At 67.7% G+C, this 13853-nt stretch overlaps 1 protein-coding gene across 2 annotated transcripts; it reads right to left on the minus strand.

The window, feature by feature from the left end:
- Positions 1–923: 923 nt before the first annotated feature.
- On the minus strand, positions 924–13356 carry PALM (paralemmin). Of its 2 annotated transcripts, XM_058658072.1 has the most exons (9): positions 13106–13356; positions 7316–7367; positions 7130–7210; positions 6661–6791; positions 6155–6305; positions 5032–5053; positions 4441–4500; positions 3070–3201; positions 924–1459 (listed from the first exon to the last, which is right to left on the minus strand). In XM_058658072.1, exons 1-9 carry the CDS (start codon positions 13108–13110, stop codon positions 969–971), a joined length of 1125 nt encoding a protein of 374 aa, XP_058514055.1. In that variant the 5' UTR covers positions 13111–13356; the 3' UTR covers positions 924–968. The 2 variants fall into 2 exon arrangements, with proteins under 2 accessions (XP_058514055.1, XP_058514056.1); XM_058658073.1 differs by lacking the exon at positions 3070–3201.
- Between the last annotated feature and the right edge of the window lie 497 nt (positions 13357–13853).

Raw genomic sequence — 13853 nt, forward strand, 5'->3', positions numbered from 1 at the left:
CGGCACATACCGCAAGCAGAAGGGGGCAGCTTGGGCTGTCAGCGCAGGCTCAGGGCATGGGGGCTCGGGCAGGCTCAGGAGGAAAAAGTGGGGTCCCACAGCCGTCCGCCACGTTGCCCTACGGAGGAGCCCTCCTCCCAGCCACCCACGCGGGTGCACAGCCAGGGACCCAAGCAGGCCCCATGTTCCGGCCCTACTGAGGCGCCCGGCAGGGCAGGGACGAATAGACCATGAAGGTCGCTGGCTAAGGCCAAGCCAGGAGAAACGGGCAGGCCGGGTCATGAATGTGCCTCTGTGGGTAAGCGTGGCTGCAGCCAGACGGACTGTGCACAGATAACTGTCGGGATGGGGTGGGCAGGGGTCTCCTGCATCCCTGGGGAACCTCCCTGTCCTGCCCAGCCGTGCTGGTCCAAGCAGGCTGGAGAGGAGGCTGGGGCGGCCTGTGGGGTCTCCAATTAGCACCAGGAGGAAGGGGCCCCGGGGTAGAGGGGAGTTCCTGCAGCGCCCGCCTTGTGCAGGCGGCAGCTGAAGGCCCGCGGGCGGCATGTCCAGAAACCAGCCCGCAGACCCCAGACCTTCCAGGGCAGCGTTGCCCACGTGCCCTGGTCCGGCCCAGGGAGAGTGAGGGGGCATCTCAGCCTAGGGTGAGGCATCACCCCAGTTGCCCCGGCCTGGCGAGGGGAGCCCCGCCTCCAGGTCCCCCACCCCACAGACATCGGAAGTGGCACAAAGGCACAGGTGGGGGGCCCGGTGGGTGGCCACAGTGGGGGCTGAGCCACATCTGTGAAGCTGCCACAAGGAGGGGTCTGTCCTGTCTCCTGCCGGGTGCAGGTGCACGGCTCAGTGGTGGGGTGTGTGTCAGGGGGGTGACAGGTGCAGCCGTCCCCTGGCCTCAGGCAGAGGGGTGGGCGCCGGGAGGGCCACGGGTATCTGAATGCAGGGCAGGGACCGGGGCCGGGCCAGGCGGCTCACATGACCGAGCAGCATTTACAACGCTGCTTCTTCACGTCCAAGTCCTGGGGGTCGCTGGTGGTGGTGGTCTCGGGCCCTGCCTGGCTCTCCTCGCAGGCGCCCGCCTGGGCGGGGGGCTCAGCTGCACTGCCGTTGGGTGGGGCCGGCTCAGCAGCATCTCCGATCACCACCAGCTCCGCGGTGACCGTGTCCTGCAGCCCCAGCACCTTCTTGGTCTCCGCTTCGTCCTCCACGTTCTGGTATCCCATAAAGATCATGGTGACCGGGGGTTCCTGGCCGGGCTGCGGGCCCGGCGGGCCCGATGTGGCCTCACCCGGCTGCGCCTGCACCCCAGCGATCTGCCGCCGCGTGGGTGTCACCCGCACGGCCTCCTCCGCAGCCCCCTCGCTCAGCGCCGCCTCGTCTGCTTTGTGGATGAGTTCGTCCACCTCGGAGGAGCTCAGCGGCTGGACGGCGTTCTCACAGGCGCCATCCACGGCGTGGACCACTGCCCGGGGGTTGGGGTGGGAAGAGAAACAGCACCAGCGTGAGCGCCTGCGCTTCCCAGGGGGTGCGGCCACGGCCACCCGCAGGGGGACACGGAGCTGCCACATGGCCCCCCTGCAACCGCTGGTTTGCTCTCCGCCCCCACTGCTCCGGGGGGCTCTTCCTCCATGGTAGAAGGGGCAAAAAAAAAACAAGCAAACGCAAGGCACGGTCAGCCAGAGCCACACAGCTGGGGCCTGACCGCCACTCCTTTTGTGGGGGACTGCCCAGCCCAGGGGTCTGGTGCCCCACCATGTAGTTCCTTAGAGTGTTGGTTACCATGAGGGATTGGGGACCTCAGTCTAGAACACAAGGAGGGTGCCCTATACCAGCTGGGGTGTGGTCACTCCTGGGAGGAGACCCTGCTCCCGCAGGGGTGCGGTCACCCCTGGGAGGGCTCAAGCCATGTCCCAGTCTGTCTCCTCCCAGCACCGCCCGCAGCCCACGTCCCAGCTGTGAGCAGAGGCCCGCCCTGTGGCCGCCTGGAGGAGCCGCCCACCTGGCCGGGAGCAAGGGTCAGGTCCCTGTCCCTGGCCGCCGGTCACATGGAGCCAGGCTGGGAATGTCCCCTGGCCGCTGCTCCAGCTTTGGAATCTGAACCTGGGCCCCCCCCACCCGTCTCCTGTTGCTAGGCAACCAGAGTCCAGTCTGGCCAGCCCTGAATCCCCGGGGGGGCGTGGGGGTGGGAGGACTGGGGAGCCGGAGAGGGTTTGGTCCAGGCACATGGGGGAACCAGATACTGCCAGGAACAGGAGTCAGGCGTGGGGCGGGGGCCTCTTGGATGCCACACCCAGACACGCAGACACGCAGGGCTCCGTGGACAGGAAACGTCCAGCACTGGGGAGCCCACGGGGACAGGAAGGGGATGTGCGGCCACCAGGAGTTGGGGAAGGGCTGGTGCTTCCTTTAGTCCTGGAATCAGATGTAGGTGGTGGAGTAACTGGGAAGGTATTAAGACTGTACCAGTCTGAGCCCCCGGCTGCTCCACTTTGCAGCCAGCTGCCTGGGAAGGCAGAAGAATGGCCAAGTATCGGGGAGCCGACCCCGATGCAGCCCCTGGCCCAGCCCCGGCTGCTGTGGGCGTCTAGGGATGGGAGATGTTCTCCGTAACTCTGATTTTCAAATAAACAAAACAACAAACAAAAAATAGAACGACCCTATGCCTTCTGCCCAGAGCCTCCCTTCTCCTGCGGCCTGTCCCACCCCGGCCACCAGGGGGGCCCTGACTCCAGACCTCAGCCCCACAGCCGCCCAGCCCGCTTGGCTTCCTGTGTGTGCCTTGGGGACACCACCCCATGGCCCCCAGCCTTCCTGAGCCCCTCCCGCCATGCACCTGCTGCGCCCATTGTTGGGCGTACCGTTCTGTGGGCTGTGGATGCCCAGCTCTACCACAGACTCACTCCCTGCATCTCTGGGCTCCCCTGGAGCTGCCTCACGCCCACACAGCAGGCACCTGCACCTGCTGGCCCGCAATGTCAAAAGCCGAGGCCACCCTGGGGCCCGGCACAGCCTCCAGACCGCAGGGCTCCGGAGTCGGCCTGGAAGCCCTGGGGCAGTGGGTCTCGTTCGTACCTTTGGTCTCGTCCTCGTAGACTTTGATGCCCTGGGGGAGCGGCCCCCGGGGGGGCAGGGTGGAGCTGGACAGCACCCTGGTCTCCCCCGTCACTTTGTCCTTCTCCACCGTGATCTCAACCGAGTACATGGCTGCCACGAGAGGCACCGGTTACGCGGCGGTCGCCCGCCCATGCGCCCCCCGCCAGCCCGCGGCCAAGCAGGGGGAGCAGCCAGCAGCAGCGCCAAGCAGGCCAGGAGGCGGGGGCCCAGGGCACCCTGTCTGCACACCCCTCCTCACCGGCTCCTCAGCATCCCCTCTTAACCACTGGACCCTCGTCTCGGTTTGGGCATCATGGTGCCCATGTGAGGGAGCCCCACAGCCCAGGAGTAGAGTCACAGCCTGGCTCGGGCCTCCCACCAGGCACCAGTCGCATCCTTCCCAGCCCAGCCTTGCACCACCACGGAGGAGATCCACGGTGGTCATCACCCCACGGCTGGGAGCTGCCAGCCTACGTGCTGACCCTGGCCTCAAGGCCTGCTCAGCTCCCAGACTTCACTGTGTGCTGCTGGTCACCTCAGGTCCCCCGGGACCCTCACCGAGACCTCCACCCCAGCCAGACCACTGGAGGCTGCTCAGGGGCCAGCCTACTGGCCCAGTGCCCTAACGGATGGTGCTGCCCACGGGACACCTATGAGCACCCACTGGGGTGGTCCCCGTTTTGCCAGCCCCTGACCCCAGGCCTGTCCCATCCTGGTGAGGCTTCACCACTGTACACAGACCACCCAGAACAACATCCATGTCTCCCAGAACACCATACCCTAGGCTGTGCCCCACAGCTGCACTGGCTAGATGGCGGTCACAACCCCCAGGCCACCGCACAGCCTAACGTCCCTGCCCAGAGCCGCACAGTCACTGGCGGGGGAGCCCGGTGCCCAGCCAGGGTGGCTCTAACCGGCATGTGTGGCTCTGCCTGCTCTGGGTCTTGCCCTTCGCCTCAGCACACGGTGCCTGTCCCTCCCTGTCCTGACACCTTGCGCACTGACCGGCCCCCGTGTTACAGGCCTGCATGGTCACCGGCGCGACTGGCAGAGGCCTGGAGCAAGCAGCGTCCCTCTGGCCAGGCGGTGGGAGTGCGTGCGCCACCCCGACGGGCCCCCTAGAGCAAGCCTGTGGTAGACATGGCAGAAGTGGCGTGTGGTTGGAGCCGCCATGCGGGGACGCCTGGGCCAGGCTGCGGGAGGCACCGAAGCAGAGGGGTGCCCGGTGACCCCAGGCCCAGGGCCGCGGCCTCGGTCCAGCTGTCATCCCCACGGCCACAGCTCACCCCACTGAGGGCGGGACCGAGACACAGCCCTGGACGGACGGCTGCTGGAACGGGGTTGACTCACCTGCCTTCATCATGGTCGAGCCTTCGGCTGTCCTCACAGGGGTGCGGGAGACGCTCGGCTCTGCTGGGGGAGGCAGGTCAGAGGTCAAGAGGTCACTGTGTGCGTCGACCCCAAGGGCACGGGACCCCGGCACCCGCACAGCCTGCCCCCATCCCACCGCCTGGCTTCTCACTGCCCAGCCAAAAGACTTTCTCGGAATCCCCGAGAGCTGTGCGTGGATTTTTCTTAATTATTAATTTTTAATTCCCCATTAAGAGCAGCAGACACTTATCTTGTGAATAATTAACTGGCAACAAATCAGGCCATGCCCGCCGGGCCACGGCTGCTCCCGAGCTGGGCACCTGCAGCAGGACGCTGGGTGGGCCTGGCCTGCTAACCACGTCTGACCCCAGCGCTGCGGCCTCCCTGACCCCTCATGGGCAGCCAGAGCCGGGCCGTGAACCCAGGCCCTCAGATGTGGGAAGCAGGGCCCCACCGGCCCCTCCTGGCAGAAGGGGTGGGCCACTCCAGTCCCCAAGGGCATCGGTCCATGGCCCTGCCGTCCCCGCCGCGGCCAGCAGAGGGCCCCGGCGTCCCTTCCAGAAGCCCTACCTTTGGGTGTGCCCAGCGGGGTCTGCAAGAGAAAAGGAGAGATGAGGGGGGGAAGCCACGGGGCTCCTGGCTCCTGCTGCCTGCTCAGAGGGGAGACCCTGCCCAGGACCCCAGCAGGTCGACTGCCCAGAGGGAAGCATGCAGGGTCAGGACCCCGGGCTCCAGCAACCCATCCCCTGTGCTGTGTGCTCTCTGGGCTCCAGCCGGAAACCTGGGTATGCCTCAAGCCCCCCACCCCCACCCACAGACCCCTGGTAAGTCTGGATCCAGGCCTTCCTCCACACCCACCTAGGTAATCCAGATCCAGTGTCCCCAGCACCCCCTGCCCAGGAGCCAGCCCCTGCACTCCCAGCCCCGAAACCAGCCCCCTGCACCCCCTGCCCCGGAGCCAGCCCCCTGCACCCCCTGCCCCGGAGCCAGCACCCTGCACTCCCAGCCCCGAAGCCAGCCCCCTGCACCCCCTGTCCCGGAGCCAGTCCCCTGCACCCCCTGTCCCGGAGCCAGCCCCCTGCACTCCCAGCCCCGAAGCCAGCCCCCTGCACTCCCAGCCCCGAAGCCAGCCCCCTGCACCCCCTGCCCCGGAGCCAGCCCCCTGCACTCCCAGCCCCGAAGCCAGCCCCCTGCACTCCCAGCCCCGAAGCCAGCCCCCTGCACTCCCAGCCCCGAAGCCAGCCCCCTGCACCCCCTGTCCCGGAGCCAGTCCCCTGCACCCCCTGTCCCGGAGCCAGCCCCCTGCACTCCCAGCCCCGAAGCCAGCCCCCTGCACTCCCAGCCCCGAAGCCAGCCCCCTGCACCCCCTGCCCCGGAGCCAGCCCCCTGCATTCCCAGCCCCGAAGCCAGCCCCCTGCACTCCCAGCCCCGGAGCCAGCCCCCTGCACTCCCAGCCCCGAAGCCAGCCCCCTGCACCCCCTGCCCCGGAGCCAGCCCCCTGCACTCCCAGCCCCGAAGCCAGCCCCCTGCACCCCCTGCACCCCCTGCCCTGGAGCCAGCCCCCTGCACTCCCAGCCCCGAAGCCAGCCCCCTGCACTCCCAGCCCCGAGGCCAGCACCCTCCACCCCGTGCCCTGGAGCCAGCAAACCACCCCCCCCCCCCCCCCCCGCCCCCAGGCCCCCAGCCCTTGTACCTGCTGTGAGTTCAGCACCACCTCGGCCTTGGGCTCCTCCAGGGCGGGGCTGAGAGCCAGGGCTCGGGCAGGGCTGGGGGCCGCTGAGTTCTCCCTCATGGAGCCAGGGAGGGCCTCTCCATTCTCCAGCGCCTCCAGCTCCTTCTCCAGGCTGTGGAGGGGCAGAAGTGAGGCCCCCAGCCCCCCAGAACCCCTTCCCCACCTGGGAGACCGAGGTGCAATGGGTTCCCACCCCCATGGCCTGCTAGTGTAACCTGGGGGGCCAACAGGGAAACAGAGCCAGATGTGGACAGGACAACAGCCTCTCTGGGGGGCCCTGGCTGTCCTGCCTGGGGGGCACTGCCCTTGATGTGACCCCAGAAAGGGCTGGGTCTCATGGGGATGCCCCCTCCCCAGGGTGACCCCTCCCCAGGGTGACCCCTGTCCCCACCTGCAGGTGGAAGCCCCCCTCCCCGGGGTGACCCCTCCCTGGGGTGACCCCTCCCCAGGGTGACCCCTGCCCCCACCTGCAGATGGACGCTTCCAGGCTCTGGACCCTCTGCTGGTCCTCCTGCATTTGCCTCCGGAACTCCTCGTCCCCATCCGAGGCGGAGGACGGCGTCCCCTCCAGCAGCCAGCGCTCCCGCAGCGTCTTGGACTGAGGGGACAGGGTGGTCATCACAGCTGTGGGCGGGAACCCGAGTCGACCGCCCCGCCCACCTTCACATGGCCACGCCCCGACCAGACCCCGCCCCTTCTGGTCTCGCCCCGCCCATTCAATCTGACCCCTCCCCTATCCCGCCCTACACCAGACCCGCCCCCATTCCATCAGGCCCTGCCCCTCATTCCTGAACCCGCCCCTCTCCTGACCCCGCCCCTCCATTCTGGCCCCGCCCCACCCACGTGCCCCGCCCTCCTACACTTGGTCCCGCCCCCGTCGTGGATACGCCCACACCGTCGGCCCCGCCCCTCCTCCCTCCTGGCCCCGCCCCCCACCTTGAGGTGCTGCAGCTGCCTCCTGTCATCCTCCAGCTGCCGGCGCCGGGTCTCGATCTCTGCCTGCCGCTTTCGCTTCTCCTGCGGGAGGCCACCCGGTCAGCGGGCCAGCTCCGCCCATGGGGTCCCTCCCGCTGCCCACGCCGGGTCGGGGCACCCAGTGGCCTCTGGACCGGGAGGACTCACCGCGATGGCCTGCAGCCGCTCCTGCTGGGACGGGGTACCTGCCGCAGGGACCCTGCAGGTGAGAAAAAGCTGAAGGGGCTCCCTCAGGCCACAGCCAGCCGCCCCTGTCTCTCCATCTTACTGCCCCATGAACTGACCCCAAAAATCAGGGAGCCCCACCCCGGCCTCCTCACACCTCAGCAGCCGCTGGGGCCCCAGCCTGCCCTGCCTCCCCGGGCACCTACGCCCTTCAATGCCCACCTGCCCTGCCTCCCCGAACACCCACACCCCTCCAGTGCCTGCCTGCCCTGCCTCTCCGGGCACCTACCCCCCTCAGTGCCTGCCTGCCCTGCCTCTCCGGGCACCTACACCCCTCAGTGCCCACCTGCCCTGCCTCCCTGGGCACCTACACCCCTCAATGCCCACCTGGGGGCCCACACTGGCAGGATGCACCTGTCCCACCCAGGGCTGCTGCTAACTGCCCACCCTCCCAGCGCTGGGTGGGCCCATGCTGTGGCTGTGGAGACCCTGCGACCAGCCCGGGGTCCAGACCCACTCCACCTTCCCTCCAGCTCTCTGGAGGGCAGCAGTGACAGCCCCTGCCGTCCCATGGGGAGACCCAGATGGAGCAGCCTGCTCCTGTCTTCTGCCTGGCGCAGCTCGGCCACTAGACAGATTTGGGGGAGTGGATTAGTGGGTGGGCATCTGTCTGCTCTTGAAAACAAAAACAAATAAAAAAATAACTATTTGGAAATCTGAGTCACAGAGAGATGTTCCATCTGCAGAGCCACTCCCCAGGTGACCACAGTGGTCAGGACTGGACCAGGCAGAGGCCAGGAGAGCCATCCATGCCTGCTCTGTGGATGCACGGGCCTAACAGCTCTTGGCTCATCCTCCACAGCTTCGAGGCACAGGAGCAGGGAGCTGGATGGGATCGGGTGGGAACTGGAGCAGCCAGTGGCCCTGAATAAACTTTGAAACAGTGGCAGACCTCCTGGCTCAAACCTACACACACAGACCCCACCCATCGTCTGCTGAGCCTGCCTGGGCACTCTTGGCAGGGCCTGACACCTGCTCTAGGGAAGGCAGGGCCTGGTGGGACCAGCCTGGGGGCCACCACAGGGCCACCAATGCTGGGCCGGCTGCCCTGGAGGGCTGGTGACCACTTGCCAGACCCAGGGTGGACATTGTGGCCGGCTCCCTAGGCCGGACCCAGGGTGGCGGCGTGGCCGGACCCAAGGTGGGCAGCTTGGCTTGCTCGGTCGGACCCAAGGTGGGCAGCCTGGCTGGCTCGGCCGGCCGCAGACAAGGCCCCAACAGTGTCCCGCCAGGGCAAGGCAAGGTCGGGCGCCCTGGGGCCTGCACACTCTCCCCGGGGCTGGGGGCGCCGCCGCCGCCGCCGCCGCGCGAGTGACGGATGGCGGCCCGGGGAGGCGGTCGCCGTGGCAACCGCACAGTCCCCATGGCAACCCGGGGCCCCGGCGCGCGGGGGCGGGGCCGCAAGGAGCTTTTCCCGCCCCCGGCCGGGCGGGCAGGCGCTGCTGCGGGGCCCAAGGGATGAGGGCTGAGCCGCCCGGATGGGATCCTGCTGGGCGGCACCCCTTGCCAGGCCGCCCAGATCGGGGGCCTGCCAGGCTGCGCCCTGTGCCAGGTCGCCCAGATCGGGGTCCTGTCAGGCTGCCCAGATCGGGGTCCTGCGTGGCCAACCAGATCGGGGTCCTGCCAGGCTGCGTCCTGTGCCAGGCCACCCAGATGGGATCCTGCGTGGCCGCCCAGATCGGGTGAAGCGGGCTGAGGCTGGGGGGCGATGAGGATGGTGGGGGCTGGAGAGATGGATGAGGTGAGCTGGGGCTGGGTGAGGGGGTGAAGATGGCCGGAGCTTGGGGGTGAGGCAGGCTGGGATTGGGGTTGGGGGCTGCAGCACCTCCACTGAGACTCCTCTGAACCGGCGAAGACCAGGAGCCTGGCCCATCTCCACTGTCCACTGAGTGCCCTCTGTGCACCAGGGTCGCCTCTGTCCAGGACAGGAGGCTGGGGGCAGGTGCGGGCTGGGGAGAGGGGGTGGCCTACCCTTCCGGGAAGGCAGGGACAGGGTCCAGCTCCCTGGACACACGGGTTAATGGGCAACAGGTTTGCTCTGTCAGGGGACCCTGGCCTGCCCTGCCCTCTCCTCCATCCAGGCCTCTCTACTCGGACAGAACCTTCTGGTATTCCTTGCAGGCCTGTGTGGTGTTCACCTCTTCTCCCTGTACCAGGGCTGGGGGCAACGGGGTGCAGGGGAGGAAAGGGAGGGAGCTGCTGGGGGTACTGGTTCCCTGCGACTCCCACAGCCCAGCAAGGTCACCGGCAGCTGTTCCTTTTCCAGAATGTTCTGCCCTAGCGTCCTCACCCCTGAGCGATCCCTGCCCACTGGGTGACCTGTGAGGCATCAGGGCTATGCAGGCCGGGCCTCGGCTCCCCTCCCAGGGCTGCTGCAGGGGCACAACCCGATCTGGGCGGCCTGGCCATCCTCACCGCCCCCAGCCCCAGTCCCCCAGCCCTGGCCCTCCTACCCTCCCACCCCCACCCACCTCATATCCTCTCCCTCACTGTGAGCCATGCTGGGACCCTCGGCACTGGGTATGGATACAGATGGAGCTGCCCATGAGGGAGACAGGACTGCCTCCTGCAGTGTTGGCCCCCGGGTGGGTGCAGGTTTAAGTCCTGGCTGCTCCCCTTCCCATCCTGCTCCCTTCTTGTTCCCCTGGAAAGCAGCAGAGGACGGTCCAGGTTCTGAGGCCCCTGCACCCATGGGGGAGATGCGTGTACAGCTCTTAGCTCACGGCTTCCACCCAGCCCAGCCCTGCGGGTTGTGTCCATCTGGGGAGTGAACCATTGGATGGACGCTCTCATAGCTCTGACTTGCAAATAAACAATCTTACAAAACAGAAAGCATGAACGTGGAAAGATAATCATAGAGCCAGCGCCTGTCCCACGCACACACGCGGGCAGCCAGAACAGACCTGCAGCTCCATCGCGTGGACGCACTCTGAGTGACAGCAAGTGGGGGCCGGGCAGGAAAGGGGCCCTTCTTGGGGGTGCTGAAAATCCAGCCAGCAGCAAGCTTTTACCCCCTCTGACCCGCGAGGGGCGGAGTCGGAATCAAGTCTGCGTGGAGCTGCTAAGAGCCTCCCACCAGGTCGCCAGCCAGGGTGGGGCACCTGCCCAATGCCCTTCTCTACAGGGGTCACTACAGGCAGCATCCTGGCCCCCCAAGGCTGCCCTCTTGCTGTTCTCCCAGCTCTGCCCGAGCCCCTGCTCCCAACCCTGGGGCAGAAGACAGCCGGCCAGCCATGGACTTTCCACTCGCTGCCCGATGACTGCCACTGGCTACTCTTCTGGACAGGGATATCCCCTGTCCAGGCTGTTCCATCCCTGTGGCCAGTTTGGAGTCCTGCCCCCTGCCACCTCATCTCCCAGAGCCGCCCACCACCCCCTATGCCTGCCCTGGTCTTGCCCCTGGGTGGTCAGGTTCTTCCAGGCCCTGCTCAGTCTTCCTGGGCACCCGGACCTGCGAGGTCCCTGTCTTCCCAGCATGGATTCTGCCCCCGCTGGGCCCTCCTACCTCCTGGAGAAATCCTCACCACTTGGCCCCCCCTGACCCCTGTGGTGCCCCTAGCCTTGGACAGGCAGGGGCCACGTGCATAGAATAGACAGGTGAAACCGGGGCAGGGGCAGAGGGGTACACTTTGAAGGACATTAGCATTGGCCCTCCCAGGAAGGAGGTTGGGAGGGGCCCGAGGTCCTGCCCCCTCCACAGAGGCCAGAGAAACCCGGGGCCCAGGCCACCTGTGGTGTGGGCACAGGAAGCTGCCTCCCAGCCTGTCCCCAGGCCAAGTCAGTCCCCTCTCCCTGCCTCAGTCTCCCCATGTCAGGGTGAGCCTGTAGGGCTCATGTACCCTTCTGGGGTACATGGAGGGCTGGGGTACTGAGTCAAGGGCACCTGTACTTCCTGCTTGGGTCCTGGAGGCCCTGGAGGGTCCCTCCGTGCAGAGTACTAAGGTGTGTGATGTTGTGATCAGACCCAGGGCCCCAGGAGTAACAACCCCCTCCACACACACATGCACACACTACCACCTCCTTCTGGGGAGCCCCCCACCTCAGCTCTCCAGGCAAGGGGACCCGCAGGTGCCACAGCCACCGTGATGAGGGCCTGGGCGGGATGTGGGCCCCGGGCAGGGTGTGGGCCTGCATGGTTACTGGGGCCGCTTGGGGTGTGGGCCCAAGCTCACCCGTCTAGTTCCAACTTCACTCCTCCGACCCGATGTCACCAGCTGGACCCCACCCACGACCGCGATGCTCACTCCCACAGCCTCCCGGCCCCCCAGGACCCATGGTTGATTCGTCAAATCCAAGAATCAATCCATAAACCAGCGAGCATTCAACTGTCCTCTCCCAAGCCCCAAATTCCTATTTTCAACGAACTTTGGCAGACACACAGAGGGGCAGGGGCCCCCAGGAAGCGGGAAGCAGAGCCAGGGGAGCTGTGCTCATCGCCTCCTGCCAGGGACCCCCCCTGCTCTCCTGCCACTGTGTGACCCCAGGCAGCTGCATCCTCCTATGGGCTTCAGGGTGGCGGGAAAGGGCACAGTGAGAGACCCCACAGCCCCCTCCCCCCAGCCACACCCTGGCCCGGTTCCCCTGGACGGATAGCAAGCGGGCAGGGTGGGGTGACAGGGGACAGGCCAGCCTGGGCTGGGCTCCCGGGGCGGGGTGGGGAGCTGGCCAGGCCTTTGTCTGAGCTTCCAGAACACAGGACCAACCGGGGCGTCTCGCTTTCCCCGGGAGGGAAGAGGAGCCAGCCCCCACCCAGCCCAGGGTGTGGCGGTCACAGCGAACCCCTGGGGAAAGCTGCTGGCCAGAAAACACACCCAGGGAGAGGAAGGCCAAACGCCCACGGGGGCCCCGGGAGCAGGGCCTGCTATAAGTCACAAGATGGGGGGGTGACCCCATGTGCCCCCGACCCCTGGCCCTACAAACAGGCCTCCTGTCGCCCACCTGTGTGAGTAAGGGTGACACCTTGGGCTGGGAAGACAGGACCTAGAGCTGGGAGTGAGTGCCCACTCGCGTCAGGCACCTGCTGCGCACAGGAACCCTGCGTGACAGCTGCCCTCTGCCCTCTGACCCCATACGTCCTGTGTCCGCCTTGGTTTGCACCTCACAACTGCAGAACTTGGCAACCTTTTGGGGGCTGGAGGGGGGGGCTCAGATCCCGCCGCGATTGCTGGGAAACCCCTGACATACCCTCTTCACACTCCGGAGACGCCCGACACACACACACACACACACACACACACCCGCGACAACTCGACAACTCCGGACAGCACTGACTGCCAGCCCTCGGCCTCCACAGGGGGCTCTGGGTGGCTGGACCACCCTGTAGGCGCCCGGCCAGCTCACTCCCTGGGCCCAGTCAGGTACATCCGTGTACAGGGTACAAGCAGCCCTTGGGGGCGGCCAGAGAGGCGTGGGAGAGCACAAGGCTAGACCTGTGCAATTTGGGGAGGGGGTCACTAGAACTCCCAGGGGCCACCCACAGGTGGCCCAGGGCCGAGGCTGCCTTGGTAGGGCGCAGGCTTCCCGCTCCCCAGCTCCGGGCGGGGGACGTTACTGCTTGGGGCCCACCCCATCCAACCTCAGGGTCGCCGGGGCGCCGAGGAGGTGGGAGGCCTCCTGGCACGCGCGCGCGGGGCCCGGCCCGGCTAGGGTTTCTCTCCGGCGGGTCCGCGGTGTCCCTTCCCGCCGGGAACCCGACCGGGCGCGCGTACTCACTCCATTTCCCCGCTGACCGACGTCCGGGTGGGCCCCCCGCGACCGGGCGGGGGCGGGCGCGAGGGCGGGGGTCGGCGGCGGGCGCGGCCCGCCGGGCTAAGGCCTGAGCGCTGGGGCTGCGCGGCGCGGGGGCGGCGGCACCGGCTCGGGCATCGCCCCGCGCGCGGCTGTTTATTGTCCGGGCGGCGGCGGCGGCGGCGGGCGCGGGGGGTGGGCTCGGCGCGCGCGTCTCCGCTGCGGTCCCCTCCCCTCCGCTCCCCTCCCCGCTCCTCCCCGCTCCTCCCCGCGCGCCGAGCCTGCGCTGCGCCTCCTGGCGGCTACTCCTCCCTTGCGTCCGCCGCGCCGCGGCCTCCGGTAGTGCCCAGCACCCGCCCCGCACGCCTCCGTCACTGCGCGCCTGCACCGCACGCCTCCATCACCACGCACACGCCTAGCAGCACTCCCAGTCCCGCGCACCCGCCCCGCACGCCTCCATCACCGCGCGCCGGTGCCCCAGATCTCCATCACTACGCACACACCTGCCTAGCAGCACACCCGGCCCCGCACGCCTCCATCACCGTGCTCATCGCGCAGCGCCTCCATCACCACGCACCTGTCTCGCAGAGCCTCCATGATCAAGCACAGGCCCCGCACCGCACCCAACCCCGCAACCTGCCCGGCAGCACTCAGGGCACCGCCCACCGCAAAGAAAGCTTGTTGAGAACAGTTCAGCGGCCCCGAGAACAGTCCACGCCAGCTGGGCTGGAGC

This window comes from Ochotona princeps, chromosome 33, assembly GCF_030435755.1.
Source record: "Ochotona princeps isolate mOchPri1 chromosome 33, mOchPri1.hap1, whole genome shotgun sequence".
NCBI classification, from domain to species: domain Eukaryota; kingdom Metazoa; phylum Chordata; class Mammalia; order Lagomorpha; family Ochotonidae; genus Ochotona; species Ochotona princeps.

Coding starts and splice junctions, on each gene's coding strand:
- PALM (XM_058658072.1), bottom strand. Junction 5,054..6,154: donor TGGTGCTGAACTCACAGCAG/GTACAAGGGCTG, acceptor TTTCTCTTGCAG/ACCCCGCTGGGCACACCCAA. Junction 4,501..5,031: donor CCCGCTGGGCACACCCAAAG/GTAGGGCTTCTG, acceptor CTCCCCCAGCAG/AGCCGAGCGTCTCCCGCACC.